The 20,028-nt window shown below is 52.3% G+C and overlaps 1 protein-coding gene across 1 annotated transcript in view; it reads left to right on the top strand.

The window, feature by feature from the left end:
* The window catches only part of CPSF2 (cleavage and polyadenylation specific factor 2), a 32,515-nt gene extending 16,839 nt beyond the window's left edge, over positions 1 to 15,676 (top strand). The window contains exons 9-16 of the mRNA XM_004610262.2: positions 180 to 470; positions 1,991 to 2,091; positions 2,918 to 3,118; positions 5,495 to 5,647; positions 7,596 to 7,821; positions 9,541 to 9,840; positions 13,096 to 13,230; positions 14,005 to 15,676. Of these exons, the coding sequence (XP_004610319.1) occupies positions 180 to 470; positions 1,991 to 2,091; positions 2,918 to 3,118; positions 5,495 to 5,647; positions 7,596 to 7,821; positions 9,541 to 9,840; positions 13,096 to 13,230; positions 14,005 to 14,097 (1,500 nt within the window). The 3' untranslated portion in view covers positions 14,098 to 15,676. The remainder of the gene's footprint in view (positions 1 to 179; positions 471 to 1,990; positions 2,092 to 2,917; positions 3,119 to 5,494; positions 5,648 to 7,595; positions 7,822 to 9,540; positions 9,841 to 13,095; positions 13,231 to 14,004) is intronic.
* Positions 15,677 to 20,028: the final 4,352 nt, after the last annotated feature.

The following is a 20,028-nucleotide window of genomic DNA, read 5'->3' as shown; positions in this document are numbered from 1 at the left end:
TCGGGAACAGGAACAGAAAACCAGCAAAGCGTCTGCTTAGCAAAAGCCTGCACGTGTTGGCAGCCGCTGGTGGGGGGGTGATACAAAAGGAGTTGGAACTCCAGACGGACGCGTCGGACCGAATTGAAAGTCACCCTAGGGTGCTGGCTAATCTTTGTCGTCCTCCCGCTCCGTATCAGGTAGAATGGATGAGCGACAAATTGATGAGATGCTTTGAAGACAAGAGGAACAACCCGTTCCAGTTCCGCCATCTCTCTCTGTGTCACGGCCTGTCGGACTTGGCTCGTGTCCCGAGCCCCAAGGTGGTGCTGGCCAGCCAGCCCGACCTGGAGTGCGGATTCTCGAGGGACCTCTTCATCCAGTGGTGCCAGGACCCGAAGAACTCCATCATTCTCACTTACAGGACCACTCCCGGGACCCTGGCACGCTTCCTCATCGACAACCCCACCGAGAAGATCACAGAAATAGAGGTGAGCCCTGGGTGGGCCTCGTGATGGTGAGCAGACAGCGGTGGCCAGAGGGGAGCGCTAGGACTTGGCCAGGGATTCTCACTGGGATCATGAGAGTTTCTTGTTGTTTGTTTATGTTTTTGAGCCACGCCTGGTGATGCTCGGGGGTTATTCCTGGCACTGCACTCAGGAATTAAGTGCTCAGGGGACCCTATGGGCTGCCGGGGATCAGACCCAGATTGGCCACGCACAAGGCAAACGCCCTCCCTGCTGTGCTCTCTATCCGGCCCAGTAGAGTTTTTAAATGGCGTGAATGTCAGCTCATAATTGGAAATTCTCCTGCTCAAACCTGTCTGGACCCATATCCATAACCGCCGTATTCTCAGCCTCTCCTCGAGAACTTGCTTTCATATCCTCCCCGACATTGAAATCTGGCTCTTTCTGGCTGATATTCTTTTTTTTTTTTTTTCTTTTTGGGTCACACCGGGGTTACTCCTGGCTCTGCACTCAGGAATTACTCCTGGCGGTGCTCAGGGGACCATATGGGATGCTGGGAATCGAACCCGGGTAGGCCGCATGCAAGGTAAACGCCCTACCCGCTATGCTATTGCTCCAGCCCACTGGCTGATATTCTTTTTTTCCCTCTCTCGTAGATCTCTTTTTTTTTGTTTGTTTTCTTTCCTGCTTTCTATGCTTTGGGTGGGCTAGGCCTGGGGTCCTCGCTCTGTTTGGAAGCTTTCAAGCCATGTATCTTCCTCCTCTGGTTCATGCCACCAGAATCACCAGTCCTCGACCTCTCTTCCGGCCATTCTCTCACTCTCCGCTGACCTGGCTCTTGTGGCCTTCTCGCCTCTGCTGCTCAGGACTCCTTGATGCAGTGGTTCTGGGGCCTTGTTTTTCGAGGGAAGGTCCACGGAAGTAATTTTTTTTTTCTTTTTGGGTCACACCCGGCGATGCTCAGGGGTTACTCCTGGCTCTGCACTCAGGAATTACTCCTGGCGGTGCTTGGGGGACCCTATGGGATGCTGGGAATTCAATCCAGGTCAGCCACGTGTAAGGCAAACACCCTACCCGCTGTGCTCTCGCTCCAGCCCCTGCTGTCTGTTTTGGTGCTCACTGGGCAGAGTCTCGGCTCTCAGTGAGCCGTTGGCTTCCTCTGTGCCTGTACCCAGGAAGCCAGTTGCTGACATTAAACACATCACCCAGCGCGTGGACAGGTTCTTCCCGTTCTTCACCCTGTGTCTCAGAACGCCCCACCGCTCCTGAGAGCATCCTGTGGGGGCCCCCGGTCGGGCGGTGGCATCCCTTCTCCCGCCAGGCCCCGGCTCCCCTTGCAAAGAGACAGACCCCCCCAGCCCTGGATGACTGAATTTCACCCAGTTTGATTTCATTCAAACCCACCTTCTAAGCAAATGACCGCTTGATTTTGGGACCAACCGAGATAACGTCTGTGTCAGGTGTAATGGAAACTGGGGTGATTTCCGGGATTCCTGAAATTCCCTGATTCTCCTAATGCCTAATGGCCTTTCCTCTCTCTCCAGCTGAGGAAGCGTGTGAAGCTCGAAGGGAAAGAACTGGAAGAATACTTAGAAAAGGAGAAACTAAAGAAAGAAGCTGCTAAAAAACTCGAGCAATCCAAAGAGTGAGTTGTTTTCAGACAGAGGATAAAGTCATACCTATCGCTGGGGAACTTAGTCATTAGCTTTGGGGCCAAACCCGGCGGTGCTCAGGGCTTACTCTTGGCTCTGTGCTCAGGGGCACCCGTAGGGCATACTCCTGGTTTTGTGCTCTGTGACCCATGTGGTCAGGCCTCAGCCTGTCTTGGGGAGCCATATGGGGTGCTGGGGTCCGACCTGGGTTTCCCACATGCTGGGCAAGCGTCTGCCTGCTGGACAATCGCTCTACCCTGGAGCTTATTTTAAGACATAAAAGCACAACTGCAAAGACAGTTACTACTTTTTTAACTTTATTTTCTGTATTCCCAGTGGTGCCAGAATATCATGCTCTTTTCTGTGCTCATATTAATTTTTTCTGGGGGCAAGTCTCACAGTGGAGGTGTTACTGGTGCCCGCTTGAGCAGATCAATGAACAACGGGACAACAGTGCTACAGTGCTACTGGCAGCTAAGGATCAGCTTTAGAAAACGTCGACATGATATTATTTCCTTTGACTTCATGTCCAGTAATATTAATTGAACGGTGATAGGAATCGGAATAATTTTTTTTTCTTTTTGGGTCACACCCGGCGATGCACGGGGGTTACTCCTGGCTCTGCACTCAGGAATTATCCCTGGCGGTGCTCAGGGAACCATCTCAGGGATGCTGGGATTCGAACCCGGGTCGGCCGTGTGCAAGGCAAACGCCCTCCCCACTGTGCTATCGCTCCAGCCCCAGGGATTCGGAATAACTTTATGATGAATGTGGAGTGCCGGGGGCTCTGACCTTTCTCCCCTCTCGAACCCCCTTCAGGGTAGATATAGATTCCAGCGATGAGAGTGACGTCGAGGAAGATATCGACCAGCCGTCGGCTCATAAAACCAAGCATGACCTGATGATGAAGGGGGAAGGGAGCCGGAAGGGCAGTTTCTTCAAGCAGGCCAAGAAGTCCTACCCGATGTTTCCTGCGCCCGAAGAAAGGATCAAATGGGACGAATACGGAGAAATTATCAAGTATGTCAGCCCAACGCGCCTCCTTCCTTCCAGATCCGAGGGCTACCCGGTTTCAGCTGGAGCTTACGGATTCTTCTTGCTGTCATCATACACGTTAACTAGTTTTGAAGTGCCTCAGTTTGAGATGAGAAAGAGAGAACGTGTTTGAAATGTAAAAGGACAGGTAGAGGAGTATCTGGAGAATTGCGACTCAAGGAAAACTGGTAGTTTCATTACTGAGGTGTGTGAAAGGCGTAAGAAGATAATCAAGACTTTGCTCCCCATGAATGAGAGGCAGGAGGGCTGGAGAGATAGTGTAGGGTTTATTTGCAAATGGTTGACTCCCCAGTCCCCCACCCTCGTTTCATCTCTGCCACCACCTATGGTCGCCTGAGCACAGAGTGACTCCTGAGCACAGAGCCAGGAGTAGCCCCTGAGCGCGATTAAATGTGGCCTGAAACTACCTGGACCCCAATTCCCCCCAATAACAGCAAGGAAGAGGCAAACATGCAGAAAGACATGGAAGGGTTTCTGGTGGACAGTGGACAGTGAGTGTGTGACCTCTGGGAGTGGCTTGGGTCTTGTACGTAGTGTCGCCTGTTTTAGTTGCAAGAAGAATGTGAGACATAATGAGCAGAATCACGGGCAGCTGCAAAATTTACACTTCCTGCTGAAAAGCAGCCGAAGCCACGTGTTTCCTCTGGCGTTTGCGATCACTGCTCTCCTGGCGGACGCTCAGAGCCCTGAGGGTGTCTCTGGCCATCTGGCGCGTGTTGAGTGCCTTAGCATGATGTCTTTTGTGACCTGGCTTTCCCTGTTATGCCCCCATTACGCTTCACTTTGTGTACACGTGTAGGTACCGGATATTTCCTTCTTTATATATTTATACATATATATTATTGAATCACCGTGAGATACAGTTACAAGCTTTCATGATTTTCAGTCACACAATGACCGAACACCCATCCCTTCACCAGTGCACATTTTCCACCACCAACGTCCTCAGTATCCCTCCCCCTCTCCTATCCAGTCCCTCCCCCCGCCTCTGTGGCAGACACTTTCCCTTTTACTCTCTCTCTACTTTGGGGCATTATGGTTTGCAGTACAGATACTGAGAGGCTATCACGTTTGGTCCTTTGTCTACCTTCAGCACACATCTCCCATGCTGAGTGATCCCTCCAACCATCATTGGCTTAGTGATCCCTTTTCTATCCCAGCTGCCTTCTCCCCCAGCTCATGAGACAGGTTTCCAGCCATGAAGCAATCTTCCTGGTCCTTGTATCTACTGTCCTTGGGTGTCAGTCTCATATTATGTTATTTTATATTCCACAAATGAGTGACAGTCCTTCTATGTCTGTCCCTCTCTTTCTGACTCATTTCACTTAGCATGATACTCTCCATGTCCATCCACTTATAAGCAAATTTCATGACTTCATCTCTCCTAACAGCTGCATAGTATTCCGTTGTGTAGATGTACCAAAGTTTGTTTAACCAGTCGTCTGTTCTCAGGCACTCAGGTGTTTCCAAATTCTGGCTATTGTGAACAGTGCTGCAATGAACAGACAGGTGCAGATGTCATTTTTACTGTGCTTTTTACACCCTCAGGATATATTCCCAGAAGTGGTATTGCTGGCTCATAGGGAAGCTCAATTCCCAGTCTTTGAGGAATGCTTGTATTATTTTCCAGAAAGGCTGGACCAGTCGGTTTCCCACCAGCAATGAAAGGGATTCCCTTTTTCCCCCGCATCCATGCCAGCACAGGTTGTTTTTGCTCCTTTTGATGTGTACTGGTCTCTGTGGTGTGAGGTGATTTGCATGTCCCTGATGATTAGTGATACAGAGCATTTTTTCATGTGCCTTTTGGCCATTTGTATTTCTTTCTTGAGGAAATTTTTGTTCATTTCTTCTCCCCATTTTTGATGGGGTTGGAGGCTTTTTTCTTGGACAGTTCTACTAATGTCTTGTATATCCTGTCTATTAACCCCCTTTTCTTTTTTTTCTTTTTGGGTCACACCCGGCAATGCACAGGGGTCACTCCTAGCTCTGCACTCAGAAATTACCCCTGGCAATGCTCAGGGGACCATATGGGATGCTGGGAATTGAACTTGGGTGCAAGGCAAACACCCTACCCACTGTGCTATCGATCCAGCCCCCCTTAACCCTTTTCTGATGGGTATTGGGTAAATAAGTTTTCGAATTCTGTGGGCCCTCTCTGTATTTTGCTCACTTTTTTTTTTTTTTTTTTTTTTTACTTTTTGGGTGAAAAAGTAAAAAGAAGAGCCAGGAGTAACCCCTATGCATTGCCTGGTGTGACCCAAAAAGCAAAAAATAAATAAAGAAAAGAAAAGAAAATGTTCGCTTGCTGTCACTCCTGTTAACGAACGCCTTCTTGTTCAGACCAGAGGATTTCTTAGTGCCAGAACTTCAAGCGACTGAAGAGGAAAAGAATAAGCTGGAGTCGGGCATGACCAATGGCGACGAGCCCATGGACCAGGACCTGTCGGACGCCCCCACCAAGTGTGTGTCTGCGACCGAGTCTATTGAAATCAAGTGAGTGAGCCCGACCTTGCATAGACGCCCTAAGACAGGACTCCGGTCCTCGAGCGGTGAAGGTGTGTTGTTTCAAAGGTGACATCTTTGAAATGCCCGCAAATAAGTTTATGCTTTTGAATTTTGTTTCTTTTTCCAGGCAAAGGCTTGTGACCTATGGCAGTACTTCTTTTTATTAATGCCTTTTGGATGTGGGGCAGGGATTAAAAAGTAAATTGTTTATTTTTAGGATAAAATATGCACTTTCTGGCCTTTTCGAAAAGTTTGGTAGCAGGTTACCTTTAGCAATTTGCAAGTTTAATTTTTCTCCGTGCTGTTCTCTAACTGTGCCCCCTTTTGTATTTTTGCATAGCACTCATTTAATTAAAAGGAAATCCTTTTGAGGACAATGGCAGAAAGTGAACTCAGGGCCCCACATACACGAGGCATTTACTCACCAGTGAACTATACCCTAACTCTTTAAGACTCTTTTACTTAACAACAACAACAACAAAATATTAGGGGACCGGAGAGAGAGTATAGTGGGTAGGGTGTTTGCCTTGCACGCAACAGACCTGGTTTTGATCGCTGGCATCCTGTATGGTCCCCCAAGCACTGCCAGGAGGGATTCCTGAGTGCAGGGCCAGGAGTTATCCCTGATCATGACTTCATCTCTCCTAACAGCTGCATAGTATTCCACTGTGTAGATGTACCAAAGTTTCTTTAACCAGTCATCTGTTCTAGGGCACTCGGGTTGTTTCCATATTTTGGCTATTGTGAAGTGCTGCTGAGTGTGGCTCCCAACTCCCTCCCCCACCATGGTTTGTTTTTTTTTTTTTTTTTTTTTTGCTTTTTGGGTCACACCCAGTGTTGCACAGGGGTTACTCCTGGCTCATGCACTCAGCAAGACCATATGGGATGCTGGGAATCAAACCCAGGTCGACCACATACAAGGCAAATGCCCTACTCACCGTGCTATTGCTCCAGCCCCCCATCCCAATTTTTCTTTTCAATTAATTAATTTTTTTCGTTTATTGGGGTTAGACTGGCAGAGCTTGAGGCTACTTGTGGCTCTGGTCAGGGAATTGTCCCTGGTGGAACTGGGCAATGCCAGGGATCGAAAACCTGGGCCTGCTGCATGAAAGCACGTGCTCAGCCCTTTCAGCTTCCCATCTGGCCCAAAACATTTTTTTTTAATTAAAATAACATTGCGTGGTACCAATTTGTAGATTTGAGGTAATGCATTCCTGTTAATCAACAGGTATAGAATAGAATAAGTCACCGAGCCACTCACATTCACCTGTACAATGGGGTGTTTTTCCCCCACTTAAACCGCTCTCCTCCTCCTGCCTTCTGGCTGATCTATCCCTCCAGCCGAGAAACGGCTGAATGCTTGCGTGTCTGTTTGTTGGTGAGGTTTGTTGGACCTCACCCTCGAAAACCACGAGCTCCGCGGCCGAGCCGTGTCCCCAGGACTAACTCTGCCACTTGACTCCATCATCTTTTGGGTTAGAAATCTCATGGTTGGCCGCAAGTAGCTAAGAAGCCTGCTTTCCCTTTCTGCTTATCACAGCAAATAACACCAGTCAGTTGTTATCTGGGAACTTTCATTTACTTTTTAAAATTTTTAAATGAAGTACCGTGAGATACAGTTACAGACTTAAACACTTTCGTGATGACGTTTCAGTCATACAGCGGTCGAGTGCCCATCCCTCCACCAGTGCCCATTCTTCACCACCAGTGTCATCTGGAAACTTTTAAATTTAGGTGTCAGGGAGGCCAGTGGTTTAGTTGTTCTAATACCATTCAGCGAATATTCTGGGCTGTGAGAAGGATCGGAACGATGCGTTAACAGCGTAACGCACATGCATTCCTTGCCCTCGTGTGGGTGCCCGATGACAAAGGCCGTTCATCAGTTTCGGGGCACTGTCACGGCAGGGTGGCCTTGAACACTCCCGTCTCCTTTCAGAGCCAGAGTTACCTACATAGACTACGAGGGGCGCTCTGACGGCGACTCCATCAAAAAGATCATCAATCAGATGAAACCGAGACAGCTCATCATCGTCCACGGCCCGCCAGAGGCCAGCCAGGACCTCGCCGAGTGCTGCCGCGCTTTCGGGGGGAAGGACATCAAGGTGTACATGCCCAAGCTGCACGAGACGGTCGACGCCACCAGCGAGACCCACATCTACCAGGTAAACAGCCGGAGCTCGGCGCCGGGGAGCAAAGTGTCTGCTGCGGGTGGGGCAGGTATGTTTGGAGTGTGGAGGGGGGGAAGGCAGCCGGGGCTCCCTGCCCCCCGGGGGTCTTAACTGGCTGTGCGGCTCCCCACAAGGAAATAGCACTGGGCACGCTGCTGCCCCCTTCCCTGCACTGAGCGTGGAGAGAGGCAGACGCCTGCCCAGGCTTGGAGAGAGAGGGGTAATGGGAACTAAGCTGAATTTTTTATTTTCTTTTTGGGTCACACCCAAATGCACAGGGGTCACTCCTGGCTCTGCACTCAGGAGTTACCCCTGGCGGTGCTCGAGGGACCATATGGGATGCTGGGAATCGAACCTGGGTCGGCCGTGTGCAAGGCAAACGCCCTCCCCGCTGTGCTATCGCTCCAGCCCCTAAGCCGAATTTTTCCAAAAAATTTGTTTACTGTGTGTGTGGGGCACACCTGCTGGTCCTTACGCTTTCCTCCCCCCTCAGTGCTCGGGGGGGGGTCACTCCCGGGGTATGTTCAGGCTGCCCTCAGGGGAACCTGTTTTGTTCAGTTGCTTTGGGCTTGGCTGGACCCAGGGTTTACTCCTGACTCTGTGCCCGGGGTGATCTGGCCGGCCCAGGGAGCCTCCGTGGTGCCTGGTTGAACCCGGGTCGGCTGCATACGAGGCTCGCGCTCTCCCTGAGCTGAATGTTGACACATGTTTAAGAAGGGCCGGACGGGTTGTCCCGAGGGTCGGAGAGAGGGAGGAGGGTTCCAGGCACAGGGAATGGCTTTCGCCAGTCTGGAGGAGCACGGAATGATGTGCCCCACCCCCAAGAAACCGTCTCTAGGGTCCTGGAGGAGGTGGGAGAGGGGTGGGGGCGGGGGCTTTGGCCACCTGCCTGGCAAGTGAGTGGCCGTGGGGTCCCGGGCCAAACCCAGTGTGCCAGTGCGAGAGCCCAGCAGCGCCCCCTGTCTGCGGGCCCTGGTGGCCGGGTGTGTGCGACAGCTGACGGGCCCTGAAGCTCAGCAGGTATGCTTGTGCCGAGAGCACCTTGGCCAGGGTGCGAGCCCCAGTAGCTCCCCCCCTCAGGGAGCACTGTGGCCAGGAGTGAGAGCTCCACACCCCGACGTGGGACCCTCGTAAAGCAGCACAGCTGACGAGACTGCGAGCAGCACTGCCTGGGGGTGGTGGCGGGGCATTTGTCCAGGCTCGGGACCAGGTAACCCCACATCGCCCCTGAGCACCTCCTCGAACCCTAGCATTGGAATGCCCAGCTGGGGGCTTTCGAATCACTGGATTGCAAGGCCTCCTGCCCCGCAGCCCCCGCCCCCCGAGCCCTGCTTAGAAGGCCCCCACCCCCAAGAAAGAAAGAAAAAAAACAAAACCCAGAAAACCTTTGTTTCGGAAAAGAGGTCCAGGGGCTGGAGCGATAGCACAGCGGGTAGGGCGTTTGCCTTGCACGCGGCCGACCCGGGTTCGGTTCCCAGCATCCTATATGGTCCCCTGAGCACCTCGAGGAGTGATTCCTGAGTGCAGAGCCAGGAGTAACCCCTGTGCATCACCAGGTGTGACCTCCCCCCCCCTAAAAAAAAAGAGGGCAGTGATGTGGCAGGCCAGTGGGCCGTGGGCGGCCAGGACCAGGGCCAGGGTCAGGTGAGCGGGGGGGACGCGCTGACGTGTCCGTGCCGCGGGTCTCGCTTCCCTCCCGCCCCACTCCTGCAGGTGAGGCTGAAGGACTCGCTCGTCAGCTCCCTGCAGTTCTGCAAGGCCAAGGACGCCGAGCTGGCCTGGATCGACGGCGTCCTGGACATGAGGGTGTCCAAAGTGGACACGGGCGTCATTCTGGAGGAGGGCGAGCTGAAGGACGACGGGGAGGACGCCGACATGCAGACCGACCTGCCCTCGGACCCCAGCGTGCTCGCCCAGCAGAAGGCCATGAAGAGCCTGTTCGGGGACGACGAGAAGGAGGCGGGCGAGGAGAGCGAGATCATCCCCACGCTGGAGCCGCTGCCGCCGCACGAGGTCAGGACGCAGCCCCCGAGCCCCCCCCTGCAGCCACCCCCCCCCCCCCGGCCTTCCTGACCAGGGAAGAGTTGGGTGCAAGGGTGGGCCCAGCCTTCTGGGCCTCGGGCACCATAAGAGTCTTCTTTTTGGGTTTGTTTTCATCTTTATCACATAGGCGCCTTTCTCTTCTTTTCTTTTTTATCGACTCACCGTGAGACACACAGTTACAAAGTTGTTTGTGATTGGGTTTCAGTCATACAGTGCTCCAGCACCGTCCCTCCCCCTGGGCATGTTCCCTGCCCCCCACCTGCCTCTATGGTAGGCACCTCTCCTCTCTCTCCCCTCCCCGCTCTCTCCCCCTCTCTCCCCCTCTCCCCCTCTCTCTCTCCCCCTCTCTCCCTCTCTCCCTCGCTTCTCTCTCTCCCCTCTCTCTCCTCTCTCTCCCTTCCTCCCCTTCCCTCTCCTCTCCCTCTCTCCCTCTCTCCCTCTCTCCACCTCTCCTCTCTCTCCCCTCCCCCCTCTCTCCCCCTCTCTCCCTCTCTCCCCCCCTCTCTCTCCCCCTCTCTCCCTCTCTCCCTCGCTTCTCTCTCTCTCCCCTCTCTCTCCTCTTTCTCCCTTCCTCCTCCCCTTCCCTCTCCTCTCCCTCTCTCCCTCTCTCCCTCTCTCCATCTCTCCTTCTCTCTCTCCCTCCCTCTCTTTCTCTCTCCCTCCCTCTTTCTCTCTCTCCCTCTCTCTCCCTCTCTCTCTCTCTCTCCCTCTCCCCCTCTCTCCCCCTCTCCCTCACTTTTTTCTCTCTCTCCCTCTCCCTCACTTTTCTGTCTCTCTCCCTCTCTCTCCGCCCTCTATCCCCCCTCTCTCTCCCCCTCTCTCTCCCCCTCTCCCTTGCTCCTCTCTCTCTCTCCCCCTCTCTCCCTCACTCTTCTCTCTCTCTCTGTCTCCCTCCCTCCCTCCCTCTCTCTCTCTCTCTCTCTCTCCCTGCCTCACCCTCTCTTTCGTTCTCTCTCCCCTCTCTCTCTCCTCTCTCTCCCTCTCTCCTCTCTCTCTCCCTCTCCTTTTGGGCCTTATGGTTTGCACTACAGATACTGAAAGGTTATCAGGTATATTCCATTACCAACTTTCAACACTCAGTTTTTGTCTAAAAAAGATCATTTCACTCTATTATTGTCTTACTGCTCCCTTCCCACCCACACTGCCCTCCGCCCCCCAGACGCTCTTGTGGCCATTCCCAACCACTGACCAGCCCTCCCGGGCCCGGGTAAGCGTCTGATCAGGCCTTAGTTCCCATGGACACAGGGGCTCACTTCCTCACTTCCCAAGAACCTGTTGCCGTACGGGCCTTTTTACCTGCCTGCTGTAGTGTGTGTGTGTGTGTGTGTGTGTGTGTGTGTGTGTGTGTGTGTGTGTGTGTGTGTGTGTGTGTGTGTGTGTGTGAGAGAGAGAGAGAGAGAGAGAGAGAGATTTGGGGGTGGGGGGAGGGAGCAAATGGTTTATTTCTCATATTTGTTTGGGGCCCCGCCCAGTGGTGCTCAGGGCTCCCTCACTCTGCCCGGAGTGACTCCTGGCAGACTTGGGGGACGCTGGGGGGCCCTGGGGTAGGGCCTGGGTTGGCTGCATGCAGGCAGGTTCCCCCCCACCCCACTGTCTCCCAGGCCCCAGGAATCATCCAAGGAAAATTTGATGCTCAACAACCCTGAACGCAGGGGATTTCAGCTGCATGTCTGTCAAGGCGGCAGGGGGCGGGCGGGGCGGAGGACCGTGGTGGAGGGAAGCCGGCTCGGGTACTGGTGGTGGCATTAGTGTTGAGACATATGCCTAAAGCTCAGGCAGCAATAAACTTGTAAATCACAGTTCTTTAATTAAATGAAAATTGTGGGTTTTTTTTTTTTTTTAAAGAAAACTGTGTAACAAATCTATAAGGGTGGAGTTTTTTGGGTTTTTTTTTTTCCCTTTCTGATCTTCTTTTAATTTGTTTATTTTTCTGCTTTCTCTGTGGGGAGGTTTCGGCCGTGTCTGGAGGTGCCCCTGGCTTACTCCTGGCTCTGTGCGTAGGGCTCACACCTGGCAGTGCTCAGATGTGCCACAGGCCGTGCAGGGATCAGCCCGAGGCTGGCTGTGTGCCAGGCAAGCTCCCCGCCCACTATACTGTTTCTCCAGCCCAGATTTTTGGCTTTTATTTATTTATTTATTTATTTATTTTCTTTTGGGTCACACCTGGTGATGGACAGGGCTTATTCCTGGCTCCTGCACTCAGGACTTACTCCTGGTGGTGCTCGGGGGACCATATGGGGTGCTGGGAATCGAACCCGGATTGGCTGCTGGGAATCAAACCTGGGTCGGCCGCGTGCAAGGCAAAGGCCCTATCCACTGTGCTATCGCTCCAGCCCCAGATTTTTGGCTTTTTCAGCGCATCTTTTTTATTCCACTTTGTTACATATTCAGTTCAGTTCAAGTGGTTTTTGGTTCTGACACGGTTAGAAACCTTCTATTAAGTATAGAACTCTGGCCTCGCTCCCCGTGTTCTCATGAGATAGCTGGTTCATCGGGGAATATTTGAGGTAATTAACTGTGAACAATATTAAAAACTCTATTCCGAGCCCTCCGTGTGTCAGACTGACGTCCGTGAGCTTCCTGCAGCAAGGGCTGGAAAGGTGGCCTCTGTCCCCGGATCCCCGGTAGTGCTCTCAGGAGTCTCGAGGCTGGGTCAGGGTTCTGGGCTGACACCAGCCCTCTGCAGAGCAATTCAGAGTGACCGCCTAAGGTGTGACCACGTCAATGCCTTTCTGATGGAGAGCCCTCGGCAGCCGCTTTAATTCACTCTCTGGGCGAGGGGAATCTGAGCGGTGGGGGGGGGGGGGATCTGGGGAGCTTTAGCTTCTCCGTCGAGCCGAGCACTGGATCAGGAGGAGGAATTTCTGGCTCTGCCTGCTGGCACTCTGGGTGACCCCTGCGGCAGGTGGGTGAGCGAAGCGCCTCCCAGTCCCGCACATTCCCTCCGTCACCCTGAGGCGTGACTAATGAAATTGATGGTGAAACATTCAGAAATGCGGAGCGAGCTTTTGTCATGCTAAATAACGAGCTAAAAAGTCAGAATAACGGCTGGGGACGTGATTTGCAGTCTTGAAATGATCCGCCACCGGGCTCCCGAGAAACCCGGGCACGGTCTCTCGGAGCATGCGCACTTACCCAACTTTCGTCTCTCGGCCCCGGGCAGCGTTCCCCCCCCCCCCCCCCGCCATCATCCTCTCCCCTCTGACCTTGACCTTGTCGTCCTAGGTTCCCGGACACCAGTCTGTTTTCATGAACGAGCCGCGACTGTCAGACTTCAAGCAGGTCCTCCTGCGGGAGGGCATCCAAGCCGAGTTTGTCGGAGGGGTGCTGGTTTGCAATAACCAAGTCGCAGTCCGCAGAGTAAGCCGGCTTTGGGGCTTTGATTTGGTTTCATTTCCGGAAGGTGGGAAGGGCGCGGGGGCGGGGGGGGGGGGGTGTGGCCACACCCAGTGGAGGCTTACTCCTGCCTCTGTGCTCGGGATTGTCTCTGGAAGAGCTTGGGGGGGCCATTTTGTGGTGCTGGGGAGTCACACCTGGGTTGACCGAGCACCTTAGCTGCTGGACCGTCAATGCTGCACCCCGGAAGTGTGCTTATTAATTAATTAATTTATTTATTTATTTAGTCTTTTGGGGCCACACCCGGCGATGCTCAGGGGTTACTCCTGGCTCTGCATTCAGGCTTTGCACACTTTACTCCTGACGGTGCTCGGGGGCCCCTATGGGATGCCGGGGATTGAACCCGGGTCGGCGGCGTGCAAGGCGAACGCCCTCCCCACTGTGCTGTCTGTCGCTCTGACCCTGAAGTGTGCTCTGGACATGAGCAGCTGGGCCTGGGCCACTCAGACTGTCTCATAGTCGTTCGCTTTGTTCATAATGATGACCTTGAGGGCCCGTGAAAGGAACTCTCAAAGACGTGATGTATAATTTTATTGTCAGTTTTTATTATTCGAGTCCTCTGACATTTACGTCCATGTAAAATTCATGACCTGAATATTATGTCCATCTTCTGGGCCTGGAGCGCCTGTTTCCCGGCCGATCTTAGGTTGTCAGGCCACGCTCTTTCGGCTCCTGGGATGTATTGTCACGGATAGAAAATGTGCTAACGATCTCCTTTTTTCCAAACTTGGTTTCCAGACTGAAACTGGACGCATCGGATTAGAAGGCTGCCTTTGTCAAGATTTTTATAGGATCAGAGACCTTTTGTATGAACAGTACGCCATTGTGTGAAGGAGGCGCTGCCAAGAAGTCTGGCCTTTCTAAGAAAAAGGATTCGAACCCCGATTCTGAGCTTTGCTTTTTTTTTTTTTTTTGGTTTTGTTTTGTTTTGTAACATACAAAAAGAATTTTCCAGAAAAACTTACTATGCATTAGATTTTTCTTTGTAAAGGTAACAGTATGCAGCGAGTGCTCCAGTGAGATTCAGCCTTGAGCTTCCCCCGGGCCCTGGCACGGACAAGTGTGGGTCCCTTCACACCCCCGGGCCCAGAAGGGCTCTTTACTTGAATCCAACAATGCAACTTGGCAAACCCGTTCTTGGCCTTAGTGAACAAGTTTGCATGGGTGGCTGCAGACATTTTCTTACCATTTCCTGGAACAAAAAGTGAGAACTCTTTAGAAGATGTGCTATTTTTCAAAAGTGGATAAGATTGTTTTCAGAGGCCTGTCTAGTTGAAACACAAAGGGTACATTTGTGTGTGTGTGTGTGTGTGTGTGTGTGTGTGTGTGTGTGTGTGTGTCTTGGATTCTCGTGGACAGTAGTTTGTCCACCGCCCCGTGCCTCTGCGGTATTCATGATGGTTCTGGTGGTTCGCCCAGTGTGAGCTGATACATACGTGGTTCTGAAGTCAATTTGCATTCCTTTGTGTGTGTGTGTGTGTGTGTGTGTGTGTGTGTGTGTGTGTGTGTGTGTGAAGATTTTATTGTGCAGTCTGAATGATAACACCACCATCATTTGAAGACACATGATTCAAAACAATTCCTTGATGCCTGGAGGCATTCGAAATTCATCTCAATTATCAGGTACTTTAACGTATTGTGCTGTTTCAGGAGAACAAATGCTGAACCGCACTGCTCTAAGTAAAGGTGTAAATGTTTTCTCTTCAGTTTCCCAGGCAGTGGATCAATTCTATACCCTTTACTGCCCAAATAATACTAAAGCTGGATCAGGTTAACCATTCTCTGCTCACGGCTTTCTTGTGGCTAGCAGCCTGTAACCTACTGCGTTTAAAAAATAAAAACAATATATATGAACCTATGCACCTTTCACCGCACTGAAGTGATGAAAATCATGTCAGCAGCCGCCTGTTCTCGTGTAGGATGTAGCTTAATCATGGCAGACGTCACTATTATTTTCACAAGTCTTCAAGCCCTACTCTTTATACTTGCTTTAAAAAAAAAAACCAACCCAAAAGGATCCGTCGTCTTGTTTCGCTCAGATGGTACTGAGTACAGCATGACCCGAGTGTAATCGGGCTAGAATTAATCACTCTATTTCAGACTTCTCTTGTGGTGCACTGATGCAGAGTTCCCAGCTTTCTGATTTTGAGAGGCCAATCCACCCAGTAATGCTACAGAAAATGAAGATAGAGAGTGCGCTTGTGTTGTAGGGCTTTGGAAAAAAATTTCACTCTTTATTACCGAAGCAAGGAAGTCTGGCACTCTATTTCTGCGCCGGGGAGAGAGAGTCTGTTTGTTTCATGGTTTCGAGTCAGGTCATACATATTTCATTGCAATACCGATGTTGAAAAATTGTTTTTTGACTAGCTTCTTACTGTCTTGTGTACAGGCATTAAATTTTCAAGCACTGCTTCAGCGTGACTGTGCTCATTAATATCCTCGCAGGAACGGGACTTCGGCCCGTTTCTGAATGATGGTATTTCTAAAGAGGCATTTGTGCAGCCTCCGTTACTGGTGAAAAATACGCATTTAGAGAAGGCTACATCAGAAATCATGACCTTGGGACTTTTCAAATCTTTATTGTCTAGAAGCAACATAAATTCAAATGGCCTCTCAGCTTATGATATCTGTAAAGAATTTTTTACGGTAATATCTGTTGCCTTGGGATTATGAGTGTCTGCATCGTAGGAACATTTCTGTGTTTTCTTGAACCAACAGGTGATCTGAGATAGAAGTGAGGAAATTTGTTTTCTAATTTGTTATTTGTTCTTAGCATTTTTTGTTAATTTTGTCTTGGGGACACACTCTACTTACTTCTGGTGGCCTCTGGGGACCATGTAGGCTTGCTTTTTCTTTTTTTCTTTTTCTTTTTTTGCACAGCAAGCACCTTATTGCTGTAATATCTCTCTAACCTGGGCCTTTTCAATTATATTTTCAGGTTTTGGGTGTTTTTTGTTTTGTTTTGTTTTGTTTTGTTTTTTTGCTTTTTGGGTCACATTCGGTGATGCACAGGGGTTACTCCTGGCTCTGCACTCAGGAATTACTCCTGGCGGTGCTCAGGGGACCATATGGGATGCTGGGAATCGAACCCGGGGCGGCTGTGTCTGAGGCAAATGCCCTACCTGCTGTATTGCTCCAGCTCCCTATATTTTCAGTTTTTTACAACATTTGGGACTAGCTACTGCAGATTTTCATCAATCAAAAAGGAGTTCCATACCTCTAGCAAACCCTCCCTATCCTCCCTTTTCCTCTCAGTGGCCGTGACGGCCTTTCCCTGATGCCCGATGACGTTGCCCTCAGTATGTCTCCTAGGAGCGGCCTTAATCCTTGGACTAATTTAAAATTGTTTCTCTTTTTCTTTTCCTGGGCAAGGGGGGTGGTGGCGGCGTGGGGGGCTCCTCCAGCCGTGCCAGGGAATCAGGGGGCCTCTCTGGTGGTCCTCGCCTGGCTGTGCCACCCTGAAGCGCCACCCCGGATCTACTGCAGCCACCTGGCAGCGCTGGGGGCCACCTAGCCTTGGTGGCACTCGAGGGGCCACCCTGGGCTGGAGTTCGGGGCCTCCACAAGCAAGGGACGTGTCCCAGTCCTTGACGCTATCTCCTCGGCCTCAGTGACTTGGATTTTGATTGTTGAAATGTGAGTTTTATGCACAAGGAAATCCAGAGTCTATGTGCAGAATCTCTTACCTGACGTGAGGTTCCCCGCGTTCTGCATCTTCGCTTGCTTGTGGTCCCCCCTGGAGCCTCCAGGTGTTGCATGTGATGCCTCCTAACGATCCTTCTCTACGATTCCTCCTGCCCTGGGTGTCACCTGTCAGAAACCAGTAACGGTCACAGTGAGCTCAACCTGCTTTTCCCTCCCATTTCTTTTTTTTTTTTTTTTTTTTGCTTTTTGGGTCACACCCGGCGATGCATAGGGTTTGCTCCTGGCTCTGCACTCAGGAATTACTCCTGGCGGTGCTCAGGGGACGCGCCTTGCCTGCTGGGCCGTCTCTCCAGGCCCAGGGGTTTATTCTGAGGCTCGCAATCCTCTTTTTTATTTTATTTTTTTTTTTTTTTGCGTCACACCTGGTGAAGCACAGGAGTTACTCCTGGCTCTGCACTCGGGAATTACCCCTGGTGATGCTGGGAAATCATATGGGATGCCGGGAATCGAACCTGAGTTGGCCGCATGCAAGGCAAACACGCTCCCCGCTGTGCTATTGCTCCAGCCCCTCACAGTCCTCTCGTGGGCTCGTGTGTTTACCTCATGCCACGCAGTTCATTTATTTACTTATTTATTTTGCTTTTTGGGTCACACCTGGCACTGCACAGGGGTTACTCCTGGCTCTGCACTCAGGAATCACTCCTGGCGGTGCTTGGGGGACCCTATGGGATGCTGGGAATCGAACCCGGGTCGGCCGCGTGCAAGGCAAGCGCCCTACCTGCTGTGCTACCGCCCCAGCCCCCCCGACACACAGTCTAGGTTACTTTTGCTTTGTTTTAACAGTCTTCAGTTTACTGTGAGTCTTTGTTCCCTTCAGGGTTATTTTGGCTGTTCTGGATCCTTTATGTTTCCATGTGCATTTTTTTTTTTTGCTTTTTGGGTCACACCCAGCAATGCTCAGGGGTTACTCCTGGCTCTGCACTCAGGAATTGCTCCTGGCAGTGCTTGGGGGACCATATGGGATGCCGGGGATTGAACCCGTGCTGGCCGCGTGCAAGGCAAACGCCCTACCCGCTGTGCTATAGCTCCGGCCCCTCCATGTGCATTTTAGAACGAGCTCATGATTTCTGCAGGGAAGTCCCTCCAGTCCCCTCTCCTCCATTTGTATTGCAGGTATCGTGACTCCGAAAGCCCCTCATGGTCCTGTCATGCATACGTTGTTCCAAACCTCTTCTCCCCCCACCCACCCCAGCCGCCTGCCCCCAGAGTGCCCGCTGCCCTGCCTGCCTGCCTGCCCACTCCCCTTCGCCCACTCGAGACCTTCATTCCATAAGGCCAGCTCACCGCTTGGCACGCCTGTGGCCGCTTGCCGTTCCCCGACTCTGTCTCTTTCCTACTTGTTCCTCCCTGCACGCGATTCTGCCCATTCACTTGGAATAGGAAAAGAGCAAAACCATCGAACCACAGAGCTTCAAAGCTTAGAATATTGTCAGAGCTGAGCGGGACCAGCGACTTGATCTAGTTGGACGCTTATTTTGTTTTTGAGTGACAGGACTGCGGGAGGGAAGGGATTTGCACGGGAGAAATGTTGCTGGCCCTGGGCGGGCTTGTCACTGGAACCTTGTGAAATCCCGACAGCCAGTCTCGCCACAGTAGGAGGAGAGGAAGGGGAAAGGACACTTCTGTCCATAGTTTTTTTGTTCTTGAGCCACTCCCGGCGGTGTTCAGGGGTTACTCCTGGGGGTGCTCGGGAGACCGTCTGGGATGCTGGGGATCGGACCCGAGCTGGCCGTGTGCAAGGTGTGTGCACTCTACCGGCTGTACTACCGCTCTGGCCCCTCTCTTCAGGTAAAAGGTTCTAGCTTGTCACGACGTGGCTACTAGGTATTTTTCCTTTCATTTTTATCACCATCCCGTGTCGGGATAGTTCTCTGCCTGCATCTTTCCAATACCTCACCCGCCCGCCAAATCGCTCTTGCTCTTGGCCATTGGGATTCATGCTTCATTCACTCATTCATTCATGCTTCCTTCCTTCATTCATGTGTGGCATGCAAATGCCTTCAGTCCTCTTGATTATGCACCCAGTGGGGTCGCCCGCTGAGCTGGAAACTTCCAGGGGCTGGAGTCATAGTACAGCAGGCGGCAGGTGTTTGCCTCCATCTATCCCACCCCAGCTCGATCCCTGTCACTTCCGAACCCTTCCTTACTCAGGCACCAGGAGATGCTCCACGGTCGCCTCATGTTTTCTCTGCTCCAGCCCTAGGCTCAGCCATTCCCCCCTGAGCCCTGTTTCCCCCCGAGAGGAGACACTGGCCCGGGGCCTGGGGAGGCGCTGGCCGTGCGAGTGAGGAAACACGCCAGCCCGTTTCCTGCCGTCCGTCTCCATTAAAGCCCGCTCGGACATGCAGCTGTCCTTCCGCCCGCTTTCTCCCGTTCCCCCCCTTTCCCACCTTTGTACCTCCGCTGTGGGGGGAAAGAGACCCCCAAGCCTGAACCTGCCCCCTCACTGGTTCTCTCTCCCTGCACGCGGCTGGTGCTTTGTTTCACCGTGTTTGGGTGCAGGGATGGAACCCCGGACGTCACCTGTCTGAGGAGCGAGCACTGCCGCTGAGCCACACCCCCAGCCCCGCCGCAGGTGTTCTAAAGGAGCCCACCGGCTCAGACGGCAGAGTGACAAGAGACACGCCCCTGGCCCTGGTGGCTGGCCCGGCAGTGGTTCTGCTGGTGTGGGCTCTGACCGCCTCGCTCTGGGTGTGTGACCTGTTGTGTGATGTCCCAACGTTGTCCTTATCACCGTCTGTTCTGGAGATGGCGGCGAGAAGATTCTGGAAGCAGGGGAGGTGGAAAAGCCGGTTCTGCGGGGCCTCGGGGAGGGGACCCTGCTCCAGTCGTCACAGTCACAGTCCCCCGTGTTCTCGGAGCTGAAGCACAGGTTCTGTCTTTCTGTTATTTTGTGACTGTCCCTGCCAGAGACTCTGCCTGTCAGTTCATCACCTGGATCATCCACCCCCTTCACCGCGGAGTTTCGGGAGTGTCAGGGCCAGGTTCACTGTGTCGAGTGCTGAGGTGTGCTTTTACCGAGCACAGTTGCTCTTCCGTCTTGACAGTTTGCAGTGG

The sequence above is a fragment of the Sorex araneus genome, chromosome 3 (genome assembly GCF_027595985.1).
Source record: "Sorex araneus isolate mSorAra2 chromosome 3, mSorAra2.pri, whole genome shotgun sequence".
NCBI classification, from domain to species: Eukaryota; Metazoa; Chordata; class Mammalia; order Eulipotyphla; family Soricidae; genus Sorex; species Sorex araneus.
The sequence above is the reverse complement of the archived record's forward strand: the minus strand, read 5'-3'. Positions and strand labels throughout refer to the sequence as shown.